This window comes from Teleopsis dalmanni, chromosome 2 (assembly GCF_002237135.1).
Source record: "Teleopsis dalmanni isolate 2A chromosome 2, ASM223713v2, whole genome shotgun sequence".
NCBI lineage: Eukaryota > Metazoa > Arthropoda > Insecta > Diptera > Diopsidae > Teleopsis > Teleopsis dalmanni.
Window position 1 is genome coordinate 207,138,056 of NC_051847.1, and position 18,738 is coordinate 207,156,793.

An 18,738-nucleotide genomic window follows, 5' to 3' on the forward strand; every position below is an offset into this window, starting at 1 on the left:
TATACTGATTATAAAGTTCTTTTTTCCTCACAAGCACCTAGCCCGATTTTGACAGTTATATGTTTGAAATTAAAATCAATTAATTTAAAAAAATATTAAAATAATTAAACAAATACACAAAAAAAACTACACATCTTTGAGTTTGTAATCGATTATAGCAAATTATGATAAAAAAATGTTACGAAATTTTTACCGATATATCAAACAAGTTATAGAATAGTGGGCTGTTTTATGGATTAAGTACCCCAACTTCCTCGATTGATGTGTTGTTTCTAATGTTTGGTAAATAAATCATTTACTTTTAATCCTGCAGTAAAATTGTCTTCAATCCCTTCTGTTAAATTATTTATTCATATATATGTCAAGACTTGATTGAGTTAAAAAAAATTATAATATTTGAATTCTAGAAAAACTGCAACTGCTGATATAATAAAAAGCACATTTTTATATAAAGAAAAATAAAGTAGAAAGAAAACTGTTTACTTTTTTAAAATTTTTATACCTGTGGGATATATTTATCAGGGTTCCATTGGGATAAATATGAGCATACATAAAAAATGTTGATAAACTCATTAGTAAGTCTTTACATTGCATTCTAAATATATTTCATTTTTACTTCTGAGTTATTTAAAAACACGTCTTGAAATGTTTTGTATTGATATATTCAAATTTAATGATATGCTGCGTAACATTCTCCATATTTATTGTAGATATATTCATTTTTTTAAAATTTTAACAAATAGTTTTGAAGCAGATTTTTGTTTCATATCGTCCTGTTGCAACTACTTCAATACTTAATAAGTTCGTCACTTTTAAATTTTTTTGTAAATTAAATGAGTTAATTTGTTTTTTTTTTTATTAGTTTTACACATATTTAAGCTGTTAAACGAATATATTACACATTTTATGCATGGATTGGCTATGTAAAATGCATTTATTACATGAAACTGTTAACTACAGAAACATGACAATGTTATTTACAGAAGCATTTTACTTGTAGTTATTTTCTTTTTTTTTACTCTTTTAAGTAGTCTACCATATTAACATTTAAATATACATACATTTAATTTTTATAGCTAATAAATATATATATTTTTTTAATAAATTTAAATAATTTTTTTCTTTAATATATATATAATCAATTATATCTAGAACAAGTCTTTCAAAACAATGATTTTTTTAATGAAATTTCGTATATCAGAATTATTATTATTCATTTAAACAAATTTTTTTATTTGTTATATAGTAACTCTTTTATGCAGTACAAACTAAACTACAAACTAAAAATCAATTATATATTAAAATATTTTTTTTTTCAATTTATATACAACTTTCCTGTATTCGATTCGATGTGGTTACCACTTCCGGTCGAAATCTGTATTCGCTTAGCGATGAAGTTACTGATGGATTATTCGGACTGAGCAAGCTAACTTCCATTGGCTGTGGTGTAGGATGATATGATGATAAGGATGATGTAGTTGTATTATAGGGTGAAATGCCCAAAGGTGGACTACAAGTGGTTATGCCCTTCTTATTTAAGGTGGCATAACTCTGTAAATAGAGTAAAGCAGAGAATAGCAAAAAGCTTCGGTTAGTATGAGAAAATGTATTTGATGAGACAAAAAATTTGTTTTTATGATTTTATAACTGCGATAAGCATTATTATTATCAACAAATTCTATGTGTGTGTAGTACTTATATAAAGTAAGTGTTATTGGTATGAAAGCAATTACTACCGCACCCTGCAGTAAATGGCATTGACCGCTTATGTACCAAAGTAAAACTGCACATTGCTGTACTTTTGTTCATTTATCACCAAAAAAATTAAAAAAAGCATATTGTGTTGTGTTTTTGTTTATAGACTAATACTTGAACGGTTGTATATTCGTCATTGTCCTATTTGTGTACTTAATTTTTCATCTTTATTTTGTGGTGCTGTGGTTACTTGCAGAGCCAGAAAGCCTTTCACATTTCATATAAATTCCCTTAGGCACTCTCAGCCGCATTTATTATGAATGTGCAATGCAAGTTGAACAATGGCTTTGTTTCTATGCATTTACTTATACTTGCGAGCATACAAAGTGCAATGTGCAACTGCACTTTTTTTAATTTCTTTGGTTTTTACATTTAATTTTTCTGTTCCCTTTTTTTTTTTTTTTTTTTTTTTGAAAAATTCATTTTGTCACTACTAGTCGAGAAGGTCTTTTCCGTTTATTGTCATACTTACGATTTGTTTACTTGGCCTAAATGTGTAGTGCAGCACCTCATTTCCCATGCCGATGCCGATGCCACTGCTTGCACCTCCAGTGCTGCTCACAATGGAACCCAAACTAGAGACACCATCTGTGCTGCTCAGTGTGGAGCTGTTTGTAATGCCAATAACACTACCGCTGCCGAGTGTACCGCAACGTTCAGCATCGGCTGTGCAGTATTCACGTTGCAACAATCTTGCAGATGGACTACGGAATATTGGGGAAGCTACTAATGACTTCAATGGACGTTTTTCTACAAAAAAAAAAAATTTATTAATTAATTTGTTAAATTTATTATTTTAAGCTAGTTTGGTCTCATATGACCATTTAACAGTGTTCAAGTGTTCAACTGCTAGAGTATTGTTTATAATAATAAATTGATTAATTTTAAAATTACAGATGTACATATACATCTCAGTTGATTTGGAAGGTCCCACTGACGCAAAAGTATCTTCTTATGAACCAATATATGAGACAAGTAATTGAGCTAGGAATTGCCATTACTCGTTGTTAGCTATTGTGTTTATGGAAAATAGTCATAAGATACTATGATAACTGAAAATAATTATATAGATGCATAAATCTTATTACATAGATTACATAGATCTTATTTGGATATAGCATATACTATTTAAAACAAAGATTTATATATTTGTATATATAATATGGTAAAGAAGACTAAAAAAAAGTGCAACTCTTTTTAAAGATTAATAAAATAAGTAAAAGTTGATTATTTTTGTATAACATTTTAACAGTTTAATTTAAATTTCCCCCTCTTATTATAAAATAATTATGAATATTTTTTATCAATACTTGCTCGTAACAAAATGATTTAGTAGATGCAATCAAAACTATTTTCATAAACCACTGCGTTCATAAATTTCTATGACGTTTATTTTTCTCTTTTAATATCCGAAATCACTGTGGAAAAGTGAAAAACTCGATACCTAAAATACCTAAAATGAATGGAAAATTTTAATATTTTTGCAAAATTCTGTCCCTGTCCCTTTATGACCAAATAAAGTAAATTTTATGACTGCTTCGAAACTTAATGCTACAAAATATAGACAAAGGCAAAATATTTATTGTGAAAAAATTGTAAATTTGTATTGATCAGATAGAAATGATTGCCATAATTGTACGATGGTTGAGTGGTCACCTGCATAATAAACAAAACCAGAAATAGCCACAAAGGATTTTGATGTAAAAAATTATTTTTAAATTAAATGAGCAATTTACGGTCATTAAATTGTAACACTCAACTGTTAGGTTTTTATGTGGTTGCAAAATATTAATTGTTGGTAATCAAAATCACTCATAAAAATAAATTAAAAATGACATGACATTAGTTATGTCACGTTGGCTATTATGTATTGTATAACAGGTGGGAACAGGAGTGAGGAACTTATAACGTTGACAATTTTTTATATTGGTTAAACTACACATATTCCTACACTAAATGCATATGCCAACGGACGTTACTAGCATTTAAGGGTGATAGCCAATAACCATGTGATCTTTTTATGTACTGGTATTAAGAGCTTTATAAATTCTTGATCCTATAAGTAAGAAGAGTCTATTTCGAATCTACGGCAACTAGAAATTGTTCGCAACCTACCTTGAAGCAGATATATACACACAAATAAAAATCGGTATACTCCAATGGAGGGTTATACTTGTAAGGATAAAGAGGAGTCCGCTTAAAAAGTTTTTGTGACCGATTAAGTGGCATCAAGGACGACAATTTCAAGAAACATTTACTAGCACACTTCAGAAAGAATCAGAGATTCCGAAGACGTTGCAACTACGAATGGTATGTAATCTACCTTGGAACATATGTGTATAGTCACAAGAATAAAATTTGGTGGACTATAGTGGGTAATATTTTATATGAGTTAAGAGGACTCTAATAAAAATGCCTTTGTGACCAATTTTATGTTGAATCACGCCTGTTGAATCATACTTTTAAAGCTTATACGCTCCTAACTAAATGACATTCACTTACAATGGTAACCTATCGATAGACACGTGGAATATGGATATATTTTATATAATTGTCCATTTTTTTTCATATGTTTTATTTTTTATATAGAAATATAGAAACATATTAAGTAACTATTGCATTATGTCAACTTAATAATTCAATTTTCTTATATATACGTAATGTCGTCATATAAGTTACATATAGACTATAGCAATTTCTTTTTTCCGTAAACCACAAGTCATATCATTCCACAAAACATATGAATTATTATACTAAAATTTATTCAATAAATGTAACATTATTAAATTCATCTTCACTTTATCTTCATACTAGCGAGCTACTCATAATCCATTTATTGAATCATATAAGGAAGAAAGATGTAGTGAAAACTTAATGCATGCATTAGGAAAACAATTTATTGGTGACGTGAGAGATAACTATCCTAACATATCTATTCTAATATGAAATAACTATAAGTTTTTGATTATTACTGGGCTTAGGTCGACCTTAGCCCTTAGGATAGAGTTGGTCTTTATAACAATTTATTAAAGAAGTATATTTTTTTAGTGGAATATTATACTATTTTTCCCTCCTTTTGCGCGATTATAAATTTTAAATTAATATACTTATTATTACATAGAACCAGTCTATCATTCAGAATTATTATATTTTTGTTCCTAAAAATATGCAATTTATATTATTGTTTTTATTCTACTTTAGATTGATTCATGTTTACTCCCATATACTGTATATAAATATTATTAGCGGAGGAGGAAACTTTTCATATGGGAAGTGAATCAAACACAGGCTGAGTTTGCAGAGGAATATATGAAATAAAAATGTTTAAAACTTCATAGGTACTTCAAGTGATTGCGAATACTTTGTTAAGCAAAAAACTAAATTTGTTCTGAAATAACTTACCATATTGGTTAGGTATCACGTCTGGATCAGTGTCATCAACTTCCGGTGGATCACCCATTATCTGTGGGCTTTGTCGATGATGATTCTGTGCATTTGAGCGTAGTGTAGCAGAGTCCATACCAACAACTAAGCTGCCATTCGCACCAGCAGGCGATGTGCCACCGCCACTACCATTCGACTGCAGCAAGCTGTGATGCGATTGATGGTTGCTTTGCTCGTGATGATGATTTGGCTGTAATGGATCTAACTGACAGTCGGCGGGTATTGATAATTTGGTATGTTTCGTAGGTTTAATGTTTGTATCATTTCGTCTGTAAATAGGCAAAAATAAAAACAGAAACAATAACAATAATTGACAACGAAAACAACAACTGAGTATATTGAAAGTATCCGTATAATAAAATTTAATATTAACATATTGATTGAAATTGATATGCTTATATTTTGACATCTGTTGGCATATCGGTTTTCATTTTTATCCGATGCTTAAGCACGGCTCAACTTCTTTTACGCAGAAAAGTCAATAAACGTGCATTTATCTTTCGTATATTGGCAATTACATAAATTAGCTGTGTGGGTGTTATTGAGAAAAATATGTTGACAGCATATTTTGTTGTTAGAACACTGCAACAAATTAAATGAATTTTTTTTTTGTAACAATTTTCTCATTTAGCCCAAATTTTCTGAATCGTCTGACATATCTGACGTGCCATGTACGTTGTTATTTTTGTGGGTACGTTTTTATAAAAGACCACAACAGCGCACATTCGTATATCTCTTCATTGAATGTTTTTGCCAAACTTGCTGTTATAGTAATTTTAGCTGCTTCTGGTAAAACTTTTTGCCACAATATTGGTCAGAAATTAACTTCACTTAACAACAACATTAAAAACCTACAACAGCAGCAACGCCAAAGTCCTGCCCACTAATAGCCGTAAAGTAAACAGTTTCAGTTTGTGTATTTTTACTCTTAAATGTGCGAGTTTCATCAAATTGAATAAAATAGTCAAAATTTGTTTGACCGCAGTATTTTTCCATTTACCACAAGTAACAATCCATCCCCACCCTAGAAATGTTGCCTTGTGTCAAGGGACACTGTGTAAGCGATACCACAGCAACTCGTGCCCTCCAATAAGTTGAATGCTACTACGAACGCAGCGGAGTAAGTCATTACGTGTCGAAAGTTGATACTTTTGCTTTTGGCTAATCTGGGAAGAGTCCGACGGTTACTGTAATGGCCAGTTAGTCAACCCCTTTGGGCAGAATTTGTTTGAATGCTAGGAATTTGGTTATTTCGGCAATCTTGGTATTTAGTTTATTTGCGTCTTATTGGCATTCTTCTTTGGTTTGTTATTGTTTCTTTAGAGGGAAGGTGAATTGACATATTACGTTTCTATTTCTGTTAGACAGAGGAGTACAGTTTTATTTATTTATACATTTATTTACCTATTTGAAAATCGTCGGTAGACTGCCGCAAGTATAATACAAGATATGGCGAAGAGTAGTGCACAAAAGAGTGTGAGTCCAGCTAAAAATGGTGAAAGCGGTACAGTTAGTCCACTCGAGTTACCTGTAAATAAAATAAAAAAATCTTTTATATCGAGTTGATATTAGTACATTTTAAGTAATATTAAGCAAGTAAAAAGTTTTATATAAAATGTAGCTAAAAGAAGCATACGTTACTATAATACATTGTTTATTAAGTCAATCTTCTTGCGAAAGAAACTTGCCATAAAAGAATGGTAAGTAAATATATAGCCTAGAAGTATTGGATTAAAAGAAGTGACCCTTAAGTATAAGAATATCATAGTGATTTGACTTTTTTTAGAACAATAAGTGGCAATGATATGATTAGGTGTAGAAAGACATTTACTAGTTCCACAAAGCAACCAATAATAGAACAATTTAGTCTCATCTATGTATAATATATGGTACCAAGACTTAAAAACTCTTTGCAGTAGCAGCTATAACTAATCGTTTTTATTAAAGTATCATTTTGTCTTAATTATGTTTATAAGTCCTTTCTTTTTGATATTCTCTTTCCTTACTCTGTTCTTTAAGAGCTCCCTGAATTTTGTTTTCAGTCTCTTTGTCAAGAAGGAAAAGAGTGAATTTCAGTAAAATCGCTGAATATTTTTTTCCATTCAAGAAAACTCAACTTGTTAATCCCTCTCACCTCACTTAGGTAAATCACTGAACGTCACTGCAGCATGCTCTCTACAATGTCTTGAAACGTTATTAACGATTTTGCAAAATTTCAGTTACTAAAGTATTTTAATAATCAAAATAATTGGTGCAGGACGAAATCAATTTTGTAATCAATATTTGTGATGGCAGTTCTGTTCACCTAATTGCTGCTCTATCTATTTCGTTGATCCATTCTCCACATACCTAATACTCAAAATTAAATGTAGTGAACTATCTATGGTTGCAATTTTTATGTGATTCTTTGAGTTTGAAATGAATTTATTCCTTTCCGAACTGGGTTAGTCAATTCTTTTCTTTTCATCTGAATTAATAAATGAATATTTAATACTTGGTGAAATTATTCAAAATTTGATAAAGATGCTTTGTAGTTCTTTACATTCTTCACAAGCATTTTCCATATATATTAAGCTCCCACAGTTACTATATTTTGTCAAGTTTTTTAAATCTTCCCTACAATGATTCAGAATAGATTAAATTTGCATTTTTAAGTCAACCTTTTAACCTCCTCAAAATACTTTCCTAATCAAAGACCATTAAAATGCAAACTTTGTGAAAGTTTTAACAACGAAAATGCAAAAAGAAATCTGCGAAAATGCCTAAGCAGTTGGGAGAAAAAGTTGTCAATAAACTTAGAATTTAAGACCTTTTTAAATATTTCGAAAATAAAGCAGATAACCTATATTTTATGCAAAACTTTTAACGAATCTATTTACTTTTTGTACAGTACAAAACAAAGCCGTTCGCAAAAACTGTGTAAGATAAAAATGAAATTGCAGCAGAGACAGAAAAAGGACATAAGCAGCTTATGAATTAAACATGGCGTATTTTCGGTCTACGTGCATTGTCAGGACGTAGCTGCAATTGAGCAATAAAGTCCTTTTGCACCAATGCCAAAAACAAGTATAAATACGAGTATAAATTCATGAGCAAAAAGATAGCGACCAAAAAAGAAAAAAAATGAAAAAAAAAATATTATATAAAAAAAAATAAAATAAAAGGATAATAAAAGGAATAAAAACTGGTAAGAAAACAAAGAAAGGCGTAGAATTGCATTTATGGCAAAACAATGCCAAGTCAAAAATAAACACAAACACGAAATTGTAGGGAAAACTGGAAGACAAAAAATAAATACGAAAAATTCACAAAAAGTGTAGAAGTTTTGCATTTTGTTTTGTTATCGACATGAAAATACAAAAAAAAAAACTCAAAAAAAATCAAAACAAAAAAATTAAAACACCAAAAAAAAAAAAATTGAAATCAAAAAGAAAAAATTTAAATAAATTCTTTTGTTTTCTGCTGTAAAAGCCAAAATTTTAAAGAAAAAAAATTAAATAAAAAAATATGGGTAAACAAAAAATGCACAAATATTTATACAAATGCAATGGCTGTTTCGAAGTCAAAGTGCAGAAGGATACACCAAACTACACACAAATACACATAAAGAGAGACACAAAAGTGTACCAATGAAGTGAAAAAATTACACAAAATGGGGTGAAAAAATTGGAAATAAGTTGTCCAAAAAGTATCATGAAATAAATTGAAACTGAAGTGGAAAAGTTGTTAAAGGTGCGCACACAGATACACACAGATAAAACAAAATCAGAGATACAAAGACAAACTAATGCTGCTTAAGGATGCAACTTAAGTTAGTTCAAGTAAGGAAAACAACAGCAACAACAAACACAATAATAACAACAACGCAACAGAATAAAAAAAAAAAAACTGTGACTGAACGTGCTTAAGCGCCAGCTAACGGATTTTAAATTGCAACAAATTTTCTTCTTCTTTGCAGATAAAGTGCATTTGCCAAGAGTATAAATTCGAAAATGAGTATGAAGTTATTGAGGAGCGTTTCATGCATAGATGAAGATAGCTGAACGATATATAAACACAAAATTATTTGTAGAACAAGTGACAATAAAAAAAGTAGATCGAAGTGGTGTAGTGGTGGAAATTTAAAATTTTCCAATAACCCGACAATACGCAGAAAATTGCATGCAAATGCAAAAATTTACTACGCTAAGCAATCCTTAATACAAACGCTTAATACTGCCACACTGAACACACCCCATTCATAACTAAATTCAAGCGAACTGTTAAAATGTAGTGTGGAGTAGTGTATGTCACACACATACTACAATACAAAACTATCAATAAAAATTGCATTATGCAAATCTGTGTATCGAATTTTTTTCTATTCTTTTCTTCTCTTTTCTTTTGTTTGGAATTTGTTGTTGTTTTACGTTTTGTACCTTCGCCCGTTTAAAATTTCATTCAGTATTTGTCAGCTATTCCTTCCCACACATATGCATATAGCATTCAGGGTATCTTTATGCGGATATATGTGTGTGTGCATGTTTGATGGTTTTCACTTTCAGTTCAGTTTGCTATGTCACCATTTGTCGCATAATGCAATGTGGCAAATGCAGCGCAAATGTTAAAAATGTTTTCAAAAATCAAACAAAAAACAATAAATACAAAGTATTGCAAAATCGTTACAAAATAAATCCAAAGAAAAATAATGAAACATTTATCGAAAAGTGCAAATGTTTTGAATCCTTTTTATTTTAAATTGTCAGCTGATTTCTCTTGCTGCTGTCAAAGCAATGCAACACTAAGTTGATTTGGTGTGAACAGCGATATTTCATAATATCGCTGTATAATGCTCATTTTAGTGCATAGCTGCCCAATGATAGGTTCACTACTTGACACGCATTGTAATCTTATTTGTGGATTGTTAGCAATTCATTTAAATAAAAGATAGAAAAATAGCAAATCATATATGTGTAGCTATAAAGGAATTTATTAAAAGAGATTATATCCTTTTTAGTTGTAATAAGAAATTTATACGCGAGTTAACTGATATGTTGGGGGTGTAGTCTTAGATCGCCTCCTCGTGGTGCACCCTGGGTAACGCCAAATGATCTATTCCCCCCCTGGATGCTGTCCTCTTCAGGGGCTCCAGCATCCTCTGGTAACGACCGTTTTTGTCCTCGGACCACGCTTCTTCAGATCCTCTTTTTGTATTTGATCGCTTTGGGCTGGTGGTTACAGGTTTCTGGACCTAGCTGTCTTCTGACACGGTAGCACCGGGGTGAAACTCGCGTGTGAACGGCTCCAGGCTAAGTCTGTGGCTGCCTCCGTCCCGTTAAAACCCTGGCAGGCCTCAAGGTACGTTCTGCATCCGTCACCATTAAGTTGGTCGTGTAGGTTCGGTTGTAGCTTAGCTCCCGATTAGTTCTGGTCTGGCTCTGAGCACTTGCTCCCATAAGGACCTGTGCCAACCCTCGCATGGCCTCCCTGCATTTGCATAGATAACCATGGGACTTCTTTTTATCAGGAACTACACTTACGGGTGTCAGATAGCGGCTTTGAGTGGGGACCCTTTTAGAATGAACAAAGCAAACAAAAATTCCAATAAACCTTTTAAAACTCCTAACCCTTTAGGGGGGCGTTCAAGCCTTATAAGGCAAGCGCCTATTAACAACCAACCGTCTAGAGCTTCTGCTCAGGCGGTTCGTACAAGCAATGCTCCATCATTGAACACCTTGGCAACTGTGCCAGGTGGTAATGCTGCCTCCTGCTCTTCTGCTAGTGCTGCGGTCAAAGCTAATGCGCCAACCGCACCATCTGCAATTAGTGCCAACTCAACTTCTGGCACACGCTCCCACCCTAACCCCTCGACAAGGGCGTATAGGGCGCGAAGGTCAGCATATCGCATCCTCTCTAGGCTCAATGCCGCGGATCCTTCCTCGCTCTCAGAGAGCGATAAGGCATCATTAAAGTGGGCAAGGGAAAATGTCAATCTTCGGCCCTCCGACATCGCTTCTACCTCTGCACCTGCTCAGAAACGACAAAGGTCGATTGAACAGGCTGGGAAACCAATTTCAACTAGCGCTCCTAAGCGCCCCAAATTTGGTCCTCCGAGACCCCCATCGCTGTCTAAACCTCTCAGCGAAATAGTTAAAGAGAGCCTGACCTGGGCCATCATCGACGCTGGCAACAGTGATGGCACCATCTCTCCAGCAAACTGGAAGAAAGTCGAACGGGCTCTTCTTAAAATATATATGGAAATCATTGCCCTCAACCCTGGGCCATCTCCCAGCTGTAAAGACGCTGGATGGTACCAGGGTCATATTAAAATTATTGCCTGCTCAGATCAGCGCTCCGCGGATCTTTACAAGCAGGCGATCGAGAAGGTTGGGGAACTCTGGCCCGGCGCACAGCTCAGAGCTGTTTCGGTGGAAAATATCCCACAACGCCCCCGCTCCAAAGTGTGGCTTCCTTCGGAGCTTACTTCCCCTGAGGAAATTCTTTCCCTTTTAAGGGCCAGTAACACTGACCTCCCCACGCATAACTGGAAAGTTGCGAAGGTCAGTGACCCCAAGGGCGACTTTGTCGAAGCCGTCGTAGTCCTCAACGAAGAATCTTTAGCACCCCTTCAAGCCCGAAATGGGGTGATTCATTATGGCTTCGGTTCGGTCACTCTACGTGTTTACAAAAGTGACTCTCAAGCCGCTAAGCAACAACCTTCTGGGGGGGCACCTTCGGAAACGATCTCCGATGACGGAATCGGTTCCATCCCAGTTCCAATCAACCCCGATGTAGGAACTTCCGATTTAATCGGCACTCCTTCCTCCGAAGACGGAGGTAGCGTAATCTCGTCTTCCGAACTGGTCGGCGAGTTCTTTACAGGTATGGCGCTTTCCCGGGAGACCTCACCGATGTCGGATGAGGATGAACTGGACAGTACCATAGTTGAAAAACAACTAAGCTGTTGAAGGTCGTCCAAATTAACCTCCAACACTCCAAAACTGCTTCGGCAGCCCTTACCCTCCGCCTAGCTGAAAAAGGAGAGGACATAATGCTGATCCAAGAACCTTGGATTGTAAACAATCGGGTTTGTGGACTGAATACAAACGGCTATCGGTTAGTATTCACAGAAGGTCAAGGTAAACCAAGATCTTGCATTCTAGTAAAAAATAACATTAATGCCTTTTTACTCCCTAGGTTCAGTGACAATGACAATGTAGCCATGGCCATCGAATACGACTCCAAGGCCCTTTGGATTGTCTCAGCATATATGGCACACGATCACGGTGCCACTCCGCCACAGGACTCCCTCAAGCTTCTGGTGTCAGAGGCAAATAACAGGAGGATCCCGGTGATCATAGGAGCTGACGCCAACGCACATCATGAGATGTGGGGTAGCACAGATACAAACGCGAGAGGTGAGTGTCTATTTGATTTCATTCTTGCAGGAAACTTGGTGATCGCTAACATAGGTAGGGAGCCAACCTTCATGAACTCAATTAGAAGGAAAGTTCTTGATATCACCATGATTAGCGAGCACTTCTCTTATTTTATTACTAAGTGGTCCGTATCGCAAGATTGCTCCTTTTCTGACCATAGGTACATTAATTTTGATCTAAATTTTGTGGAGAACCCTGAAATGAACAGATCATCTAAACCAATAAATAGGAAACGTACTGTATGGCCCATTTTTCGAGCCAACCTGGAATCCAACTTACAGTTGGACCCTCCCACTATTCTCAACTGTTCCGACATAGATCGAGCGGTTGACCTTCTCACATCAGCATTTAGATGCGCCACAAATGCGGCCTGCAAGCCACCCGAATTTAGAGGCAAACCCAAACCTCCATGGTGGAACTTGAATATTGCAGACCTCCGAAAAACCTGTAGAAAACTTTTTAACGATGCTAAATCAACAGGTAACTGGACTCCATATAAAGTGAAACAAAGAGAATTTAAATACGCCATTAGGCGGGCGAAAAGGGCAGCTTGGAAAAATTTCTGTGGCAACATAGAATCATCTTCCGAGTCAAGCCGACTGCGCAAAATCCTCAATTCCACCCATAAGACACTCGATTGTATCCAGGCTCCAAATGGTCAATGGACCAACTCCAGTAAGGAAACTCTCGACACCCTTCTGGACTCGCACTTCCCAGGGAGTATAGCCTCTGATGCTGACTTATCAACTCAAATCAGCTTACCCCCTCTAAATAATCCTAATCCGTTTCAAGTGACCAACACTCAAATAAAGTGGGCTATCCAAACTTTTAAACCGTATAAATCTCCAGGTCCGGACGGAATTATTCCCGCAGATATTCAACAGGGTGAATTCGTAATCCTCCCCTGGCTTCTAAGCATTTACAACAGTTGTATTAAGCTTATGTATGTTCCAAGCTGCTGGAGAGTGGCTCGAGTAATATTCATTCCCAAAGCAGGAAAAATAACTCACTGCAGTGCCAAGGACTATAGACCAATCAGTCTGTCTTCTTTTCTTCTGAAAGTACTGGAGAGAGTTCTTGATCTGCATATCAGGAACAAGATAAACCCAGCGCTCTTATCTCCATCACAGCATGCTTATACTAAAGGCAAGTCTGTCGATACTGCGCTTCATGCACTCATCTCGCAAGTTGACCATTCCATCTCTCTCAGGGAATTCACACTTGCCACCTTTCTCGATATTGAGGGCGCTTTCAACAATGTCTGCCCCAATGGTATCATAAAATCCCTCTCAAAGTTAAATCTCGACAATAGTCTGGTTAAATTCGTAGAGGCCCTTCTCAAAACTAGGATTATCACATCCGACATCGGAAGTGCTCAATCCTCCAGAGCAGTCTGTCGGGGAACGCCACAAGGTGGAGTTCTCTCTCCTCTTCTATGGAACATAGCGGTTAATTCGTTGTTAAAACTTTTGGAACAATCCGGATGTAGTGTTATAGCTTATGCGGACGACATTGCTATTGCCTCATCTGGCAAATTCCCCCAAGTTCTATCCAATGTTATTAACTCTGCGCTCCTCATTGTAACTGAATGGTGTAGGGAATTCGGTCTGGATATTAACCCTGCAAAGACAGAGGTTACTCTCTTCACCAGGAAATATAAAATTCCGACATTTTCCTTACCAAAGATAAAGGGCGTTACTCTAAATTTAAGTTCGAACGTCAAATATCTGGGTATAATTTTGGACTCTAAACTCAGCTGGAAAGACAACTTGGCTGAGAGAGCCCGCAAAGCGGTATGCGCCACCTACTGTTGCAGAAGAGCTATAGGTCGTAGTTGGGGGCTCAAACCGTGCATTATACTCTGGCTCTATTCAGCTGTTATCGAACCAATTCTTCTGTATGGGGCTGCTTTCTGGTGGCAAGCAACTGAAAAAGCATGCCACACCAAATTAATTGACAAAACTAGGAGGATAGCCGCACTACAAATCACTGGTGCTCTTCGCTCTACCCCCACGCAAGCTCTTTTCGCTATGCTTCATTGGTTGCCATCTCGGCTTCTGGTAAAACAGCAAGCCAAAATAGTTGCAACTAGGCTCAACGCCCTCTCCTGCTGGTCAAGAACTGATATAGGCCACGCGATCATACTGAATCAGGATCTGCCAACTCCCGTCTCTATTGACTACATGTGTTGTTACCCAGACCTAATTAGGGGGTTCGAATCTCTTATACCTAGCAGGGAGGACTGGATCCTTGAAAGAGCGATCCCTCTCCAAACGGTTGACATTTACACGGACGGCTCCAAAATAGATAAACGAGTCGGCTGTGGCATTTTCTCTGAAAGACTGGGTCTCAGCATCTCGCTCCGACTTCCGAACCACTGTAGCGTCTTTCAAGCCGAAATAATGGCAATTCACCAAGCTGTAAAATGGGTTCTTTGCAATCGAACATCCGATTTACCAATCTCAATTTTTTCTGATAGCCAAGCTGCCATCAGATCACTGATGGGCACCTCAGCCACGTCAATCACAACTCAAGACTGCCGTGCTTCACTAAATGACCTAGCTAGGTTTGTTAGGGTCAAACTTATTTGGGTTCCTGGTCACAGGGATATCACAGGAAATTGTAGGGCAGACGATTTAGCCAAGGCAGGTGCGCTTCTCCCTAACATTAACCTCTCTGATATAGGCGTCCCTCTTGCTACAGTTAAACTGGCAATCATACAAAAATACCTGAGTATAGCCAAGCAATACTGGGCTGACGAACCTCAATGTCAGATTTCTAGGTTGACTTGGCCGAACTTTGACAAGAAAAGAACCCGTCAGCTACTTCAACTAAGACGGAACCTGCTCAGCACTACGGTATCTGTGCTTACGGGACACTGCGTAATAGGAAGGCATGCTATGAGACTGGGTCTCCCCTTTAATGACTTTTGTAGAGGCTGTGGCTCTGAGGATGAGGAGGAGACTGTACTCCATCTCATGTGTCAGTGCCCTTCCCTAGCCAGAAGAAGATTAAAAATCCTTGGATCTCCTTTTCTAACTGACCTGACTGAGTTGTCATCCTGTAATGTTAGGGACCTAGCCAAGTTCATAGAACTGTCAGGTTGGTTTTCCTTTGCATAATGGGGGAGTCGTTACCTTTCTTTTCGGCGTTAAATGTATACTGATTAAATCTATATACAAATAACGTTACTCCTGTGGTACCACAACGGGCCTTTATTTGTGCCTAAGTGGGCTTTTTGGGACACAAGGCCGCCACTCCAACCTATACCTATACCTATCAACGATTTTAAGGCCAAACATTCAATAAATACCATCGAACAGCCACCGTATTCACCTGATCTTGCACCGTGTGACTTTTTCCTGTTTCCCAAACTCAAATTACCACTCAGAGGAACGCGTTTTGAATCCATAGAAGACGTAAAACAGAATTCGCAGAGGGAACTCAAAGCCATACCGGAAAGCGCCTATAAAAAATGTTTTGATGATTGGAAGAAACGTTGGCATTTATGTATCGCTTCTAATGGAGCATATTTTGAAGGAGAAAATAAATATTGATGAAGATTAAGAATTTTGCGTTTTATTTATTTATGACCGGAAACTTTTCGGTCACAATGTATATTCTATTACAAGCATGTTTATTTCATGTATGCTTACAGTTTTACTAGCAAAAGCTATTGGTTTATCCTTTCCTATTTCTCCTTGTGACAATACAATTCCTAACGTGTAGTTGGAGGCATCTGTTAGAGGCGTCTGTCGTTAATATAAAGGTTTTTGAGAAATCAGGGTAATTCAAAATTGGTGGTGCAATTAACTTTGTTCTCAAACTTTCAAAAGATTTATTACAATATTAAGGGGTCTAGCTATTTCAGCAAAATCTTGTATAAACTTTCGATAATAATTGCGCATGAAAATAAATCTTCGAACTTCGTCAGAATTTTTGGGTTTCGAATAATTTCGAATGACTGCATGTTTACTGGGATCAGTACATACACCTTGAGCTGTTATTAAGTGTCCGCGATATACAACTTCTTGTTGTAAGAAATTACATTTTTCGAGGTTTTATTTGAGACTATTTTCTTATTGTCTACTAAATACTTTAATTAAATGTTCATTGTGGTTTTTCACATTTGAGCCAAAGAATATTATATCATCTAAACCGGTTAATGCTAATGTTAGCATATGCGTTTCGGAATTGAATCTTGTGTCTTTATCAGGTTTAACAAAATCGGCGGAACCTGTAATATAACTAATTTTCTTTAATATCACTAACAAATTATTTATATATATACAAAGTCATCTCCGTAATTAGGAATTTATAGTAAAGAGAGGAAAGGGGAGGTACTTTTAGGTGAAATGCTGTATCGATTTTTCACCATTCAATTATATCATAATACATTAGTAATGATTAGATATAAGTATATATATGATTAAGGATTATAAAAGAGCAATAGCAGGACCTCAAGTCCCCTTTCTCGCATATAAATTCGTCTTTTATTATTCCTATATTAGTACTAATAGAATGCACAACTGTAATCTCGTTGAGAGATAAAAAACTATATTCTTATATATAAAATCAAGTAGTTTAATATAGATATAGCCACCAATTGATTCACATAAAAACATTTATTTGCAAAATGTTTGGAATATTTATGGTCTTTCAACTATAACTATATGTAACTATAACTATATATAATATATATAATTATGTATAGGTACTCTTACTGAGGTAAGAGTACCTATACCTATAGATGTTGTATAATTTGTACAATTACAGCAAATATCTAAATTTTATTTAAAGGTTCGATTTGATTTCGAAATAGTGGATATATATATAATTATGATTTTTATTTGCACAATTTTTGTGAATAAATGCTCTATATTTTTGTGTGAAGAGTATTTAATCTTCGTCTAAGCCAAACTTTACTATTTTTTTGTGTTTTTATATTTAGTTTTATTTTTGTATTTTAAGAGTTTACGCTTTTTACGTTTTTTCATAAAGTCTTTCTATTAAAAAGCATTATCTGGAAAGCTGAAACCTATTTGGTCATAAAGCACTAAACATTCATCTAATAATACTTTTCACTTTTTATTAATTTTTTTAATAGAAGTTTTTTCGCTTTTTTTGTTTGGACAGATTTGAGTAAAGAAATAGATTCTTAAAACCAGATCTACTAGTAATAAAACAATCGTGAACAAACAGATTTGTGTAGATTTTGCTTACATGTCCCACTTCCCTTCGCCTCTTTAATCTTAAAGGTACTACCTTTATAAATATTGTACTCACTTTTAGTCAGTAACACCTACTGATTAAAGAAATATTTCTACCTAAATATGCTTGGATTTGATTTTACTTCAGTCAAAAATCAATCACTTAGAACCAATTTTTTAACAGAAATCAATTTTATTCATTAATAAAGACTGCTTTTAATCTTAAAAACTGCGTCTCTGTAAAATATGGTTATATTTCTTGTAGCATGCTTCTGAGATTGGCACGTAGGTGATAGTCACCAGATATCAAATTTGTAGAATAATATCAATATGCAATCAGTTCAGAGTGTGAATCATATGATCCGATCACAGTAGTTAACGACTTTCAACACAGTGCATTGTTTCAATGAAAGATCACTTCTTTCTTCACCACATGAGATCAACTTTTTCGCGATTTTTCCTTTCAATCTTACCAGTAACCTAACATAATATAATATTCGCATTGAAAAGGAAGTTCATAAATACTTTACTGTACGAATCTGTTATAATGAAGGCCTTTTTTCTTTCAGCCGAAATTTACGCTTAGACAGATTTAGAACACGTTTAGCAACATCTCTGCTCCCAATTGACTATCGGTTTCATTTTTACATTCCGATAAACAATTTCTTGTCTATTATATTTAAAGTCAAGGATTGAAATGATCAAAATGTTATTAACAAAAGCACCAACTGTTTCGAGCACATCTTTTTTAAATGTTCGTATTAAATAATGACTACATTATCTTTGGATATCCGAGATAGGGAATCAGTATCTGCACCTTTTGGTCATTTAGTGATATTTTCTAGACTTTTTTGAAGAATTTGGGCATTCAGAGTGTTTAAAGTCTCTTTTTTTAAGTTGTTTTTTAAAAT

At 35.1% G+C, this 18,738-nt stretch overlaps 2 protein-coding genes across 2 annotated transcripts in view; one reads left to right on the plus strand and one right to left on the minus strand.

The window, feature by feature from the left end:
* Positions 1–1,262: 1,262 nt before the first annotated feature.
* On the minus strand, positions 1,263–7,763 carry LOC119676630. Its single transcript, XM_038087878.1, has 5 exons — positions 7,742–7,763; positions 6,604–6,748; positions 5,158–5,468; positions 2,228–2,505; positions 1,263–1,551 (listed from the first exon to the last, which is right to left on the minus strand). The coding sequence occupies exons 1-5, from the start codon at positions 7,761–7,763 to the stop codon at positions 1,321–1,323; spliced, it is 987 nt and encodes a 328-aa protein (XP_037943806.1). The 3' UTR covers positions 1,263–1,320.
* Positions 7,764–12,229: 4,466 nt separating this feature from the next.
* The window catches only part of LOC119676631, a 10,324-nt gene continuing 3,815 nt past the window's right edge, over positions 12,230–18,738 (plus strand). Inside the window, exons 1-2 of the mRNA XM_038087879.1 lie at positions 12,230–12,294; positions 12,376–12,596. Of these exons, the coding sequence (XP_037943807.1) occupies positions 12,230–12,294; positions 12,376–12,596 (286 nt within the window). The remainder of the gene's footprint in view (positions 12,295–12,375; positions 12,597–18,738) is intronic.

Excerpts from the sequence above, each read along its gene's own strand:
- LOC119676630 (XM_038087878.1), bottom strand. The coding sequence starts at position 7,763 with ATGGAAAATGCTTGTGAAGAAT. Across the intron at positions 5,469-6,603 it reads TACCGACGATTTTCAAATAG|ACGAAATGATACAAACATTA; the intron begins GTAAATAAATGT and ends GCCTATTTACAG. Across the intron at positions 2,506-5,157 it reads CGTGATACCTAACCAATATG|AAAAACGTCCATTGAAGTCA; the intron begins GTAAGTTATTTC and ends TTTTTTTTGTAG.